The sequence below is a fragment of the Natator depressus genome, chromosome 24, assembly GCF_965152275.1.
Source record: "Natator depressus isolate rNatDep1 chromosome 24, rNatDep2.hap1, whole genome shotgun sequence".
Classification (NCBI taxonomy): domain Eukaryota; kingdom Metazoa; phylum Chordata; order Testudines; family Cheloniidae; genus Natator; species Natator depressus.
Window position 1 is genome coordinate 393,479 of NC_134257.1, and position 15,454 is coordinate 408,932.

At 57.3% G+C, this 15,454-nt stretch overlaps 1 protein-coding gene across 2 annotated transcripts in view; it reads right to left on the reverse strand.

The window, feature by feature from the left end:
- RUSC1 (RUN and SH3 domain containing 1) overlaps positions 1-15,147 on the reverse strand; it is a 30,192-nt gene extending 15,045 nt beyond the window's left edge. Inside the window, exons 1-5 of one of the 2 annotated variants that reach the window (XM_074938240.1) lie at positions 15,019-15,147; positions 12,425-12,630; positions 10,259-11,899; positions 7,489-8,082; positions 3,446-3,544 (exon numbers count right to left, since the gene is read on the reverse strand). In XM_074938240.1, coding sequence (XP_074794341.1) covers positions 3,446-3,544; positions 7,489-8,082; positions 10,259-11,816 — 2,251 coding nt within the window. In that variant the 5' untranslated portion in view covers positions 11,817-11,899; positions 12,425-12,630; positions 15,019-15,147. The remainder of the gene's footprint in view (positions 1-3,445; positions 3,545-7,488; positions 8,083-10,258; positions 11,900-12,424; positions 12,631-15,018) is intronic. The other variant, XM_074938241.1, reaches the window with a different exon arrangement.
- Positions 15,148-15,454: the final 307 nt, after the last annotated feature.

The following is a 15,454-nucleotide window of genomic DNA, read 5'->3' on the forward strand; positions in this document are numbered from 1 at the left end:
CTGATAAACTAAACAGTAATAAGTCATGAGGACCAGATGGTATTCACCTAAGATTCTGAAGGAACTCAAATATGAAACTGCAGAACTCCTAACCGTGGTATGTAACCTATCACTTACATCAGCCTCTGTACCAGATGGCTGGAGGGTAGCTAATATAACGCCGATTTTTTTAAAAGGTTCCAGAGACGATCCTGGCACTTCAGTACCAGGCAAATTGATTGAAACTATAACAGAGAGCAGAATTATCAGACACAAAGATGAACATAATAGCTTGTGGAAAAGTCAACACGTTTTTTTTGAAGGGGAATCACCTCACCAATCAATTAGAATTCTTTGATAGTTTCAACAAGCAGATGAACAAGGGTGATCCAGCCAACATAGTGTACTTGGACTTTCAGAAAGCCTTTGACAAGGTCCCATACCAAAGGCTCTTACGCAAAGTAGGCTGTCATAGGATAAGAGGGAAGGTCCTCTCATGGATCAGTTACTGGTTGAAAGATAGGAAACAAAAAGGGTAGGGAATAAAAGTCAGTTTTCACAATGGAAAGTGGTAAAAAGCGGGGTCCCCCAAGGATCTGTACTGGGACCTGTGCTCTTCAACATGTTAATTAATTATCTGGAAAAGGGGGTAAACAGTGAAGTGGCAACATTTGCAGGCAATACTAAATTACTCAAGATAGTTAAGTCCAAAGCTGCCTGTAAAGAGTTCCAAAGGGCTCTCACAAAACTGGGAGCTTGGGAAGCAAAATGGCAGATGAAATGCAACATTAATAAGTGCAAAATAATGCACATTGGAAAATATAATCCCAACTATACATTCAAAATGATGGGGTCTAAATTAGCTGTCACCTCTCAAGAAAAAGATCTTGGAGTCATTGTGTATAGTTCTCTGAAAACATCTGTTCAATTGCGGCAGCAGTCAAAAAAGCGAAGAGAATGTTTGGAATGATGAGGAAAGGGATAGATAATAAGACAGAAAATGTCCTAACGGCACTATATAAATCCATGATACACCCGCACTTTGAATGGTGCCTGAAGTTCTGACTCCTCCATCTCAAAAAGGATATAGTAGAATTGGAAAAGGTGCAGAGAAGGGCAACCAAAATGACTAGGGGTCTGGAACAGCTTCCGTATGAGGAGAGATTTAAAAGACTGGGACTGTTCAGCTTAGAAAAGAGACGACTCAGCGGGGACAGGAGAGAGGTCTCTGAAATCATGGCTGGGGTGGGGAAAGTGAACAAGGACGTGTTATTTACCCTTTTGTATAACACAAGAACTAGGGTCACCCAATTAAATTAATAGGCAGCAGGTTTAAAACACACACAAAAGGAAGTACTTCACACAACACACAGTCAACCTGTGGAACTCATTACCAGGGGATGTTGTGAAGGCCAAAAGTATAACTGGGTTCAAAAGGAATTAGATAAATTCCTTGATGATAGGTCCATCAATGGCTATTAGCCAAGATGGTCAGGGGCACAACCCCATGCTCTGGGTGTCCTTAAACCTCTGACTGCCAGAATCTGGGCCTGGACAACAGGCGATAATTGTCCTGCACTGTTCATTCCCTCTGAAGCATCTGTCATTGGTCATTGTCGGAGAACAGGATGCTAAGATTGATGGACCATTGGTCTGACCCAGTATGGCCGTTCTTATGTGAAGACCGATGCAAAGAACTCATGTAGCTTCTCTGCAATGGCTGTGTCTCCCTTTTAACGCCTTAGAGGGACAAGGTGGGTGAAGTAATATCTTTTATTGGACCAACATCTTTTGGTGAGAGACCAGTTTTAATACCTTGGTCATCTACTGGCCCATTGCCTGTTTGGCAAGCTTTCTGCTTCTGTTGTGTACTTATCAAAACTCTTACTTTTAGTTTCTGAGTCTTTAGCAAATAGCTTCTCAAATTCTTTCTTGGCCTGCCTTCTAATACCGTTACACTAACCTGTCAGAGTTTGTACATCACCCTATTAGCCTCCCTAGGATTTGACTTCTAAATTTTAAAGGATGCCTTTTTGCCTCCATCAGTCTTCATTACTCTGCTGTTTACTCAGGGTGGCATTCTTTAGGTCATCTTACTGTCTTTTTCTGGTGTTATTAACTAGTCCCCAGGATGCTTACAGGCATTTACCCCTTGTGACAGCTCCTTTTAAATTTCAGTCTAACAAGCATTCTTGTGTAGTTCCCCTTTGTAAAGTTCAATGTTACTGTGAGGGGTGTTCTTTGGTATTATCTCCCCTACAAGGATGTGGAATTTAATTACATTATGGTCACTATTACTGAGTGCTTCAGTTATAGTTACCTCTTGGACCAGATCCTGTGGTCTACTTAGGACTAACTCAAGAATTGGCTCTGCCCTTGTGGCTTCCAGGACTAGCCACTCCAAGAAACAGTCATTTATGGTATCTAGAAATGTTCTCTCTGCATCATGCCATGAGGTAGCACTTACTCAGTCTATATGAGGATAGGTTTCAGAGTGGTAGCCATGTTAGTCTATAACAGGAAAAACAACAAGGAGTCCTTGTGGCACCTTAGAGACTAACAAATGTATTTGGGCATAAGCTTACAAAAGCTTATGCCCACTTAAATTTCTTAGTCTCTAAGGTGCCACAAGGACTCCTCGTTGTTTTTAATATGAGGATAGTTGAAGTCACCCAGTGTTATTGCACTTTCTGCTTTTGTGGCTTCTCTAACTTCTCTTAGCTTTTCACAAGAACTGTCACTGTCCTGGTCAGGTGGTCAGTAGTATAGTTCTACTGCTATACTCTCTTTAGTCAAACTTGGAATTTCTAACCAAAGAGATTCCATGGTACAGCTAATTTCATGTCAGATTTATGCTTTCTTTAACATATAGTGCCACTCCCCCAGCAGAGTGACTTACTCTGTCATTCCTACATATTTTATATCCTGTATTTCCGTGTCCCATAGATTATCTTCATTCCACCAGGTTTCATGATGCCCGTTATATCAACATTGTCCTGTAATGCCAGATACTCTGGTTCACCCACCTTAGTATTTAGACTTCTAGTATTTGTATGTAAGCACTTGTACATTTTGTCAATATTCAGTTCCTTGCCTTCATGTGTTAGATTTAAATAGGATTCTGTTTCATATGACCGTTCCCCACCTGGACTTTACCAACTTCTTTCTTAAGTGAATAGCTCCTACCGGCCTTGAAATCGATGCATCTCTAACAAAAGTATCACCCTGCGGTAGGAGGGGAGTTCCAGTGGCCTGAGGTCCCAGCTGGCATAGACAGTGAAAAACTCCAGGTCTGAGGCAGTCTCCTGGGCTCTGGTGTCCCAAGGGGCTGGGCCTGCTTGTCCCTTTGCAAAGCTGCTTTGGAAATTAAACCAGGCCCCCTCAAGAATGGGACTTTCCCATCCATCTGGATTCCAAGAGCATGGAAGGGACCCCCTGCACAGATTTTGGGGTGGGTGAGGGTTACCTTTCTTTTGCTCTCTCAGATGGTCATAGGCTCTGTCTGCATTTGCCATCCAGTGCTGGCCTGTCCCTGGAACACCGGCAAAGGATTGAGAATGTCTGACTAGAGAGAGAAAGAGAACCTAGTCAGTCAGTTGGCAGGGGCTCTGTGGCAAGGCGCCACAGGGACCGGGCACAGCATGCCCTGCCTGGGAGCAGACACCACAGTGGCCACGGTCACTGGTGGCTGGCAGGGTCCTTCCTCATAAGCCTTTCTATAAGCCAGCCATACAGCTGCACATTCCTGCCAACGGGGCTGCATCCACCCAGACTCTCCCTGGGAAGGGGGACGGTCCCTCATTCACCCCAGTCTCACCTCCCCCTTCTCATGGAGTCCTGGGTGTCCTTAGCTAGAGCGTACAGAAATGAGGCCAGGTCGGTGTCAGGGCCAGGAGAGCAATGGAGCAGCCTGCACGGTATGTTCCAGGTTACTCGCCAGCGGCTCAGGGAGCCCAGCCCTGAATGGGGACGTGCAGTGTCCAGACCCCAATCCCCAGGCCAGAGCAAAGGGCTCGGCAGCTAGAGATGATGGGAAGCTGATCAGAAGAGATTTCCCAAGGTGGACAAAGCTGGAAACATCTCTGGCAAAGGAAACTTGTCCCGGCACGGCCCCTGGCGCTGGCCCCAGCACAGCCCCTGGGGCTGGCCCCTAGCACAGGCCCTGGCACAGCCCCCGGCATGGCCCCTAGCTCCGGCCCTTGCACGGCCCCTGGCGCTGGCCCCGGCATGGCCCCTAGTGCTGGCCCTTGCCAGCCAGGTTCCCTGACCTGCTGTGGACATGGAGCTTGCCAAATTTCTTTCTCTATGGCCATAGCCTCCCTCCAAGTTTGGAACACTTTCCCCAAGGAGTGGGGAGCCCAGGACAGCTGCCCAGGGATACAGCCCTGCTCTGGGAGCCTGTAACAGGCCCTGTAAGTGAGTTGCTAGATACAGACCCCTGGTAAGCAGCTGTCCCTGTGTGAGAGGAGTTGGGAGTTCAAGCCCAGCTCCCAGAGGGGCAGCGGCTGGAGGTCACTGCTCCCTGCAGGGGCATCCCACAAACCCAGGCAAGAGAGACCAGAGGGAGACCTAGGAGGAGGCAGGGTCTGGGACGGCAAAGAACTGCTCCTCACTGAGCCTGCACCCTGCTCTAGTGTTGTGGTGACCCAGAGTGGGTAACCATCTCTGCCCCAGCGCAGGAAGCTTGGGGGTCTCAGTCATGGGGCCCTGCCCTGGTGCTGGGAGTTTGGAGGGGACACACAGGAGGGAACCTGCCCCAGGGCTGGGAGTTCGGAGGGGGAAACAGCTGTAGGGAGCCTGCCCCAGGGCTGAGGGTTTGGGCGGGGGGAACAGCTGTAGGGAGCCTGCCCCAGGGCTGAGGGTTTGGGCGGGGGGAACAGCTGTAGGGAGCCTGCCCCAGGGCTGAGGGTTTGGGCGGGGGGAACAGCTGTAGGGAGCCTGCCCCAGGGCTGCGGTTTGGGGCGCTGAGCTGGCAGGCACCTGGGCACAGAGGCTGCTCCCCGCCTGCCAGGCCCCAGGCCCCAGGAAGTCACTGCCCAGCCTCAGCCGCGCAGGGGGCGGAGGAGGCTGGAAGGCAGGGGCCAGGGCAGGGGGCAGCCGAGGGGAGAGGCTCCCGGCCGGTCTGGGACTCACCTACAGGCGCCCACCAGCCTGGGCAGGGACAGTGTGACAGCAGCTGCCGGGAGGCCACTATGGGGGCGGGATGCCAGAGCCCAGCTGACTGGGGCTCTCCAATGGGGAGGCAGCAGGGCCCCAGTGCTGCGGGTTCAGAGGGGGCAGAGCCACGGGGCACCCGCCCCTGCCCCAGTGCTGCGGGTTCAGAGGGGGCAGAGCCACGGGGCACCCGCCCCTGCCCCAGTGCTGCGGGTTCAGAGGGGGCAGAGCCACGGGGCACCCGCCCTTGCCCCAGTGCTGCGGGTTCAGAGGGGGCAGAGCCACGGGGCACCCGCCCTTGCCCCAGTGCTGCGGGTTCAGAGGGGGCACAGCCACGGGGCACCCGCCCTTGCCCCCGTGTTGCGGGTTCGGAGGGGGCACAGCCACGGGGCACCCGCCCTTGCCCCAGTGCTGCGGGTTCGGAGGGGGCAGAGCCACGGGGCACCCGCCCCTGCCCCAGTGCTGCGGGTTCAGAGGGGGCAGAGCCACGGGGCACCCGCCCCTGCCCCAGTGCTGCGGGTTCGGAGGGGGCACAGCCACGGGGCACCCGCCCTTGCCCCAGTGTCGCGGGTTCGGAGGGGGCAGAGCCACGGGGCACCCGCCCCTGCCCCAGTGCTGCGGGTTCAGAGGGGGCAGAGCCACGGGGCACCCGCCCTTGCCCCCGTGTTGCGGGTTCGGAGGGGGCACAGCCACGGGGCACCCGCCCTTGCCCCAGTGCTGCGGGTTCGGAGGGGGCAGAGCCACGGGGCACCCGCCCTTGCCCCAGTGTCGCGGGTTCGGAGGGGGCACAGCCACGGGGCACCCGCCCTTGCCCCAGTGCTGCGGGTTTGGAGGGGGCACAGCCATGGGGCACGTGCCCCTCCCCCAGGGGACGCAGCCATGGGGCACCCATCCCTACCCCAGTGCTGTGGGTTCAGAGGGGGCACAGCCAAGGGGCACCTGCCCCAGTGCTGGGGGTTTGGAGGGGGCACTACCATGGGTCACCTGCCCTTGCCCCAGTGTTGGGGGTTTGGAGGGGGCACGACCATGGGGCACCTGCCCCTGCCTGAGGGGACACAGCCATGGGGCACCCATCCCTACCCCACTGCTGTGGTTTTGGAGGGGGCACAGCCATGGGGCACCTGGCTCTGCCCCAGTGCTGGGAGTTCGGCAGGGTCACAGCTACAGGGCACATGGCCCTGGGCTCCACCAGGCAGGTCTGGAAGAGTGACAGGGCAAAGGACAGCGGGAGAGAGGGAATGGAGCAGAGGGACAGACAGACGGACAGAAAGATGGAGGGGAGAGTGAGTGAGCACCGCACCCTGTCCAGACAGCAAAAGGCAGGTGCGCAGGGTCCCTTGGCACAGAGTCTAGCAGGATCCCCCAGCCTAAGCCGCCTTCCTGCTGCTCCAAGCCCCCCTTGGTTAGTCACTGAGATACCCCAGTGTAGCCTGGGGAGTGGGGGCCACGTGCCCCCAGCCCCTGTCATGCACACACACCTGGACTCTCACACACGCAGGGTTTCTGAGCTTGTAACACAAGAAATGTGCGGCGTGTCTGAGCTCTGTGGTGACCACACAAGCCAGCCAGGACGGGGAGTGGAGCGTTCGCAGTGCAGTGCCTGAGGAGAGCTCCCCTGCTCCACGCCTAGGCACACTCTGGGGGCAACGATCTGACCAAGTTACTCTTTGCTAGCTAGGTACCCCAGAGCTTGTCAGTGAGTTTGACTCTCAGATAAACAGCTTGGGGCACAAAGGAGCGGACCTGAGAAGGCCAGGGAGCCCCAGAAACATCCCCAGCCCTTGGAACGAGCCTGCAAGATGGCCCCCCTGGTGCAGCACAAGTTGGCCTGCCTGTGGTACTTCTCGGTCCCTCACTGCTGTGGTATGCCAGTGCCTCAGGGGCTTTAATGGTATCATATGCCCTGTGTAACAGCGTTATCCCCACTCTCCAGATGGGATTGAAGGCCCAGACAGGCGAGGTGACAGGGAAATTAAACCTGGGTCCCCAGAGCCCCAGGCTTGTGCCTGCCCCAAGCCATAGGCCATCCTTCCTGTCTTTGTTGCAGCCTTCCCCTGGGTGCTTGGTTCCTAGCACAGAGGAGCAGCCCTGCCTACATCACTACACAGCCCCCAGAATCCTTCTGAACACAACCCTGTGTGCGGACCCCCAGGAAGCTGGCCCCCATACACTGCCCCCGTCTACTATGCTCTGCTCTCCTGCATTGTCCCATCCCCACCAGGCATCCCCTCTGCCCATCTCCCTGGCATCACTTCCCATCACCATGCACAGCTGCTTTCTGGGTGCCCAGTCCCAGCACAGAGAGGAAGAGCAGGTGCTCAGACTGCAAGCTAGGAAAGGAAACGGGCGGCTTACGTTGCTTGGGAGATCTTGGATTCTTGGCCCCTTTGCTCTGCTTTCGCTCAGGAGACACTGCCCCAGAGCATGCTCCAGCCTGACTGTGTGCACATGCCTCTCCCCTAGGGCAGCGGGCTCTGGACACCTCCACGCCGAGTGGCAGCTCTGGGACCTGGTGGGAGGGGAAGGCCATAGTTGGGAAGGTTCTGCTTCTCGGGAAGAGTGGGGAGAAGAGCACAGACAGGTCTGGGCTGTCCAGGAAAGGCAGCACTCCCCGGTGAGGGGGGGAGTAGGCCCCTATGGGGGACAGGCGGATGGGGAGCAGTTCCTCTGGGGAGAGGGTGCCCAAGACTGTCCCCTTATTGCTGGCCAGGAGGCAGACTTCATCACAGGACAAGGTCTTCAGCGTGGGGTGGAAGGACGGGGTGAAGAGGGCAGGAGACTTCAGCTCAATGCTCTCCAAGCTGGAGTTAAGGGAGGGGATCAAGGGCAGGGGAGGCGCCACCGGGTCCGAGCTGTAGTAGAGAGGCTTCCCGTCGGCCGAGAAATGGAAGAGCAGAGGCTGGAACGGCAGCATCTGAGGCCTGGGGCAGCGAGAGAGGGGAGAGCCAACTGCAGGCGGGAACATTGCAAAGAAATGCAACCAAAACCAGGGGGGCACAGAACACAGTGGGGGATAAGGAGGAGTATGGGGGCACAGAACACAGTGGGGGATAAGGAGGAGTATGGGGGCATGGAGAACACAGTGGGGGATAAGGAGGAATATGGGGGCACAGAACACAGTGGGGGATAAGGAGGAATATGGGGGCACAGAACACAGTGGGGGATAAGGAGGAGTATGGGGGCATGGAGAACACAGTGGGGGTTAAGGAGGAATACGGGGGCATGGAGAACACAGTGCGGGGAAGGGGAGAGAGACAGATATGTGGGCATGGAGAACGTGGGGGTGGAAATCAAAGAAACCAGGAAGCATGGAACAGAAAATGGACAACCCCCCAATAAATCAGAGTGAGCCATTCCCAGGGGCAGCAGCAACAGGGTGGCAGGGTGAGGAGAGAGAGATGGAGAGACAGTTAGCTCAGAGGAGTCACAGCACACACACACCAACTTCACAACCATGACGACACATGGACACGCCTGTGCCCTCTGTCGCCGCGCAGGCCCCAGCCTGGCAGTGCCCCATCTCTGCATTGGGAAAGGGTCTGTGGGAGTCCAGCCCCAGCCCCTGGGAGGTTTCCCCAAGAGAACAGGACAGAAGGAGGGAGGTGCTGAGGGCCAAGCAGCTGAGCATGATGGAAAGATGGAGGAAGCCTTCAGAGGAAGGGAAATTCAGTCCTGGTCTCCCCCAGACCCAGAGTCCTGGGGCGCCCTTCTCAGGGAGCAGGGGGTCAAGGCTCCCCCCAGCTGAGATGTTCCTCCACTGCCAGGACTTGGCCACTCGGGCACAACGCAGCAGCCTGATGGGCCAGTAACGCCCACTGCTCTCCCTGGAGATGCCCTCTGCTTGGTTTGCTCAGGGTCTCTGGAGCCAGGAGCTCCTGCAGCAGCCACTGAACCGAGGGCTACTCCTGCCAACCCACAGGAGCCAACCGAGTACCAGGAACCACCCGCCCCAGGGAGGGAGCAGGGGGAGAAAGAAGCTATTCCCTGCCACTGAGAACAGCCCTAGGAGTCTGCCAACTCAAGGGTCTCGGGGACCTTGGCTGGAAGCAGGGTTTAATGCAGGGCCCAGCTCTGGTATCAGCATTCCCTGCACTGCTCTGTCCCCCACCCTGAGCCATTCCTCATCGCCTGCCCCTAAGAAACCCCCCCAGATGGAAACACCCACCCCACTGAAAGCCCATTTCATCTCTCACCCCAGGGCAGTGTGCGACCCCAGTAAAGCCTCATGCCCAACAAGGCAGCCAAGTGCATCTCTGATGGTCCCTGGGCAGAAGCTGCTCAGGGATCCCACAGGGCTCAGGGTATCACAGAGCTCTTAGACTGGGGCAGGACTCCTGCATGCATCAGGCTCCATCTGAGGGAACCTGGGCCAGGCTGTCTCCCCAAGTCAACACACAGGGAGCTGCAGATGAATCAGCTGCTTAACCCATGGCCTTGGGTTTTGCCTGCCGCCTGGCTCAGTGCATCCCTCTCCTCCTGCAGTCAAACCGGCTCCAAGCCCTTTATGCCTGAGTTTGCACAGGTGTGATGAGCTGCAGCACACTGATAGAGGAAGGAGAATGCAGCAGGGAGGGAGGGGAATGTATGCGAGGAGCAGCTAGGACAAGGAGGGTGAGGGTGGGATTCCTTCTCCCAGCACAGCAATCATCTGCACGGCATAGCAAAGAACTAGCCAGCTCAGTGCACAGATGCAACATGCATTCACCACCACTTCACTCTGCCTACCTGTCCCCTAAACCTATTCCAGCCCCACCCCAGTGCCTCAGCCCAGCCCTACAAACCCATTCCAGGCACACCTAATGCCTTCTGCCCCCGCCAGGACCCTGCAGCTCACCCCAAGCCGAAGCCAGTTCCACATCCCCCAGCCCTGCAGCCCACCAGGAATGGGGCAAGAAGAGCAGCAAGAAGACCGGCAAGTGGAGAGAGAGATGGGGTTAGTGATGGAGATGGGGATGTGCCAGGATCAGGAGGCGGAAACCCTGTATTAACCCCATGGGGACTCTGCAGCTCTGTCCCCAGGGACACATGCCTCCATACATGGGGAAATGCCCCCAGCCCCAGTCCAGTCCTGGGATACCCCTGTAGCTGAGGAGGGAAGTGCCTTGATAGCAGCTGGTGCTCTTACCCTCCTTGCAGGCTCTGTGTCCTCTCTGGGCCTTCCCTGACACCCAGGGACCCCCCTCAGGTCCGCCGAGCCTCCGGCCCAGTGTCTCCTTATCACAGCCAGAGCCAGGCATCTTTCTCCTCAGGACGTAGCCCTCCAGAGGTTGCCCCCCTTCCTCTGTGTCACCCGGCAGCCCGGGCCGAGACTGCCTCCTCTGCTGGTGGCTTTCCGTGTGTGCCAGGAGGTGCCCGCTCCGCTGTGGAGCCGGCTCCCCGTTGGGGCCCCGGAGCCTGCTGCCACTGGGGGCGTCTCTGCCCATTGCTGCTTCCTGGGGCTCAGGCTGCTCCTGGGATGCTGCTCTCGCCCCCTGCTCCCAGGCCAGCTGGCCCTTCTGCTTGTTGATGGCACTGCGGTACCGGAGCTCCCTGAACGTGGTCACCTCCCTCCGGCTGCAGCTGGGGGGCTTTGGCTGCTTGTCGGGCTCCAGCTGGTGCCCAGGCGGCTCCGGACACAGGGTGCTGCAGTGGGTGAGCTCGTTGAGGGGAGGCAGCTCCTTGTCGGGGGAGAATACAATTAGCCAGTCACTTTGGTCCTTCTTGGCCTGTATGGGGGATGGCCCAGCCGTGTTCCTCTTCCGCTTCTGAGCCAACTCATGGAACGAGGTGACGGTCTTCCGAGTGGCATCTCTGCACTGGTCTACCTCTGTTGGGACAGGCCTCTCCACTTCGCTCCTGTTCAGCACCTGCAGCCCCCTCTTAGCCCTCGGGGGCACTGGAGGGGGAGCCCTAACCGAACTGTTCAGACTGGGGCCCCGCTTTCCTGGTGCTAGCGCAGACAGACCAGATGGCTGGATGCTTAGGGCAGGCAGGGCATTGCAGTTGGAGTCCAACTCAGCACAGACGCTGGTGGGGAGCGGCTCTGCCATGGTCCCCTGTCCATCCCTGCTGGGAGAGTCAGCGTCATCAGACGGGGAGTCAAGCAAACTGCTGCTGCACAGGCTGTCTGGGGTCTCCCGGGCCCCAGGATCCGGTCGCTCTTGTACCTGGACGTTGAGGTTAGCATCTCTCCCATCAGACGGTTCCCCCTTGTCAGTCAGTGAGGGAGCATCATGGGCATCCTCCAGGGGGACGATGTTTGGCTGATTGTCAGGAGATAGGGCCTCTTCACCGGGGAATGCCTTGCAGTAAACAGAGACTGGCGTGTCATCCAAGCTGAAATCCGAGCAACTGCTGACAGAGGAGGAAGCCAGGTCTGAAGGGGAAGCCGCCACCTCCTCCTCAATGTGCAGGGAAGGGAAATCCTCCAGGAGAGGCTGGTTCCAGAGATCTAGCGTCGGGGTCTGCTGTGCGTGGGACTTGCAGCACCGGCACTGCATGGAAGTGTTGTTGGAGTTGGCGTCGACTTGCTCCAGGGCACCACAGTTCTCCCGGCAGTCGCTGCAGCCTGTCTGGTCTCCCGGAGCCATTGTGACAGGGCCCTCCTGGAGCTCGGGTCGACGGGAGAGGTGCAGCCCCAGGGAGATGTGCTGCAGGTGGATGTGGTTGAGGTTGCACAGCAGACCTTTCTTCGGGGACAGCATGGTGCTGGCTGGCAGAGCCTGGATTCCTCAGCTCGTCACAGACCCCCACAGGCACGTCGCTCCGAACACCCAGCTCCAACTCTCTGCAAACAGCAAAATAGCTTGTCAGTCACTGGAGCAGGCCGGTTATCAGCCAAATGGGCATGCACCAGAGGGACCAATTTTTGGGGAGAGAATTAAGGGGCAGATCTGGGCAGCCCAGCTAAAGGGATCAACAGCCTCACGGCCCACAGATACTAGAAGGGCATGATGGTCCTTGATGGAGTGTAGACTGCTACAAGGGGTCACGGCTGGGAGAAATGGGATGGAGTCAGGAGAGAGGAAGTTGAGGGCAAGTAACAAAAAGAATTCCCAGACAGTGAGATGGATCCAGTCAGGGAATCATCTCCCATTGTGGGGGGGGTGTGCTGAGAGCCCCATCGTCCCTGGACAGGGAGATGGGTCTGGCTGGGAATTGACTCCTCCTTGGCTTTGGGCAATGTTGTAAGGTATACAGTCTTAGGGAACTGCCCTGCATTTCTGGGCTGGGTAGAGTCTGCCCCCAGTTTCTCTGGTCCTGGGAGCTGTTCTCTGGGGTTTCACATCACATAGGCTATCAGCTCTGTTACCTCTGCCAGGTCCGTCAGCCAGTGTCTCAGCAACGCAGAGTCAAGGAGATGATACCTTTGAAGGCTCAGCCTTGCTGTCAGGAAGGCTTCTGGGCTGTGTCAAAAGGCTCCCCAGCATCAAGAGGAGAGCAGCCAAAAGGCCAGTGTCAAGTCCAGGGCGTTGCTTGGCTTTGCCCCCACACATGGGCAGGCATCAGAAAAATGGACTGCAGGGTTAGCAGACACAAAGAACAGAGACATCACTGCTACTAGTGCATGCAGATCCCATTCCCCAAAGGAAAGCAGGAGGCAGGTGACATTCCCTGCCCCGCCCCAGTGCCAACAGCTGCTCCTGACCCGAGGCCTCTCTGGAGGCTTCCCTGTTCCAGGTACATCTGGTTTCAGTCTCAGCTGAGGCCATTGCACTGAATCTCCCAGGAGCCCACCCTCCACTTCCTTTGGTCCCCCCCACCACTTCAGATGTCCATGGCTGTCAGGGCTCTGTATCGAATGGGGAGTGCGCATGTGTATGCTGATCTCTGAGGGACCTCGGAGAATTTTGCAGCACGGCAATCGCTGACCCTAGGCCACAAGGATAGTTTTGCTAAATGTCTGGAGGAAGCATCACTGGGCAAAGCGATGCTGTAACATCCTAGCAGCCAAATGGTGATTTGTTCGTTCCCTCCACCCCACCCCCAGTGGCAGCCCCGCCCCTGCTGGTACCAACCCCCCATGTATGATCTTGGAGAGAGGGAATTGGAGCATTTCAGACTGCTTCACCCCACCAGCACAAGAGGCAGCCAGGCAGCCTCTGCACTCGTACCCCTTGTCCTGTCCCCTCCCCATCTGCATCTCCATCTCCCTGGTCATCCATAATTCACAAGGAGGGATTTGTTCTCATGACAACCGCTATTTCCTATCACGTGGACCTGCCCTCTGCACCAGGCCCAGGCCTGCTGGACTCCGTGTGCCACACCCGGCTCTGCCTGGCCATACAGGGAAAGGGGGATTCCGTGGCTGGGGCAAGCCACAGGTGGAGCCTGAATCAGCTCTGGCCTGATGGATTTTCTTCCTGCCTGGTGATTACTGCATCTCCAACAGACTCACCAGCCATGAGTGGGAGGGAGACCCTCCAGGAACAAAGAGCAGGGACCGGCTGGTTTGGGGGAGAGGTGGGGCCTTTCCCCTCTGGGGACGCTGGCTTTGATCCAGCCCTGGTGGGAGGCACCATGAAACGAGTTGGAGGATCTCAGACCAGTTCCTCACAAGCCACGTTTCACAATCCAGCAATCCTGTGCTATCAGTCTCAGCAGGCAGAGCCCAGGGTTGAATGCATCCTAGGGACACGACCCCTCCTTTGACACCTGAGAGGCCTGGGGCCCATTGGCAGGTGGAACAAGGACAGAGGCTCAGGCTTGAGGGGCTGCTGGCATCTTTGCTCAGCCCCAGACCCCCTCACTCACTACAACTGCTGTAAAAATAAACCAGAGGTAGAGCTCTGTGCTCCTCACTGCAGTCCCTGCCGCTGGAGGGGAGTCCTGGTTGGAGCAGCTCTAGAAAGTCCTACTAGGGTCCAGCAAAGACTCCCAGCTCATCACACAGGCACCAGAAAACATCCTGTTCCTTAGATATGGGCAGAGGGGGGTGTTACCTTGTAACATGCATGCAGCCTCTTCAGCCTGTCCCAGTCCCCCCTTCTCTGGCCTGACTGCATCCATCTTTTTGTTCTGTTTGCACATCACACAGCACCAGGAGGACTGGGGGCATAGCTGGGGCTCCTAGGCGCTGCACAATACCCATAACAATACTAGAAGGGCCTGCACGCAGCCTGTAGGTGGTGAGGTCTTTAGGAGGCAGTTACACAAGCCCATAGCCTGTGCTCAGTTGTGTGTGTGGGGGTGGGAGGCTGGTCTCAGTGCCAGGGAGCTGCTGCTGCTCTGCTCCAATGGGTCCTGTAACCGTGCCAAGCAGAGAGAGGAGGATGGCCTCTCCAGCAGGGAGGGAAGGGAGTAGTCCTGCTCTGGCCTGGCCTCCTGGGCTTTGCCCAGAAAGGTCAATCTAGTCCCCAGGTGCTGCCTTCCCGCCGGAGCGAGGGGGTCACCACCCAACTCCTCCCCAAACCCCTACTAAGGGCACAGCCGCTGGGGCTGGCAATTGGAGGAGGGCTGGAGCCAGGCTCCGACCAGGGCCACTCCCTGCTGAGCCTGGAGCGACCGCAGACAACCCGTGGTGGGATGCACCCTCAGGGGAGAGGGGACGGGATAGGAGTGGACCCCCAGCAAGGACAGGGGGCCTCCACCCTTGCTGTGGGGGAGGGAGGGGATCAGCTGCAAAGCGCAGAGATGTAACAGGCTGGCGCTGGAGAGGGGTTACCACACCTGTGCCTGGCTGGGTGTGTGTGAGACCCACTGGCCGCTGCAGCTCCACCAGGGTGCTGGGGGGGTGGGGGGGAACAGGGGACCGGTCCCCGGAGGGGTGTAAGTCCTGCACCTGGACCAAGGGGTTCCCACTGCAGCTGGGTGCTGCCCTGGCAAGCAGGTGCAGTGGGCTCCCTGCTGGTGGCTGGCAGCGCAGCCAGGCTAGGGCCTTCTCCACGCCCACAGGGGGATGCTCACCTGTCCTAGCTGCGGGCAGTGCGTGGTTGTCTAGCTCCTGGGATGGCTCTGCGGCTGGAGGGGACGGGGAAAAGAGGCTGCAGCAGCTCCGCTGAGCTCACCAGCTGCAGGGAGGAGCCAGTGATGGGTGATCCATCCTCCGCCAGCCTCTGCCATTAACCCTCCCTGCCCCGGGCTGCAGACGCCCTCGTGCCTGGACTAATCCTCCACTGCCCGCCCCACACACACTGCAGAAACACCTTGCACTGGCTGCAAATCCAGGACCTGCCTGCACAAGAGAACCTCCACCACCCCAAGCCCCCCGCCCCCACAAGGAAACCAGAGCTTACAACCCACCAGCCTGGGATCTGTCCCTCCACCCTTAGGACCTGCTTTGCTCATTTGTCAGCTTTTACTCGCTGGGAGGCTAGCCTTTGCATGCAGGTGTCTCCCAAGC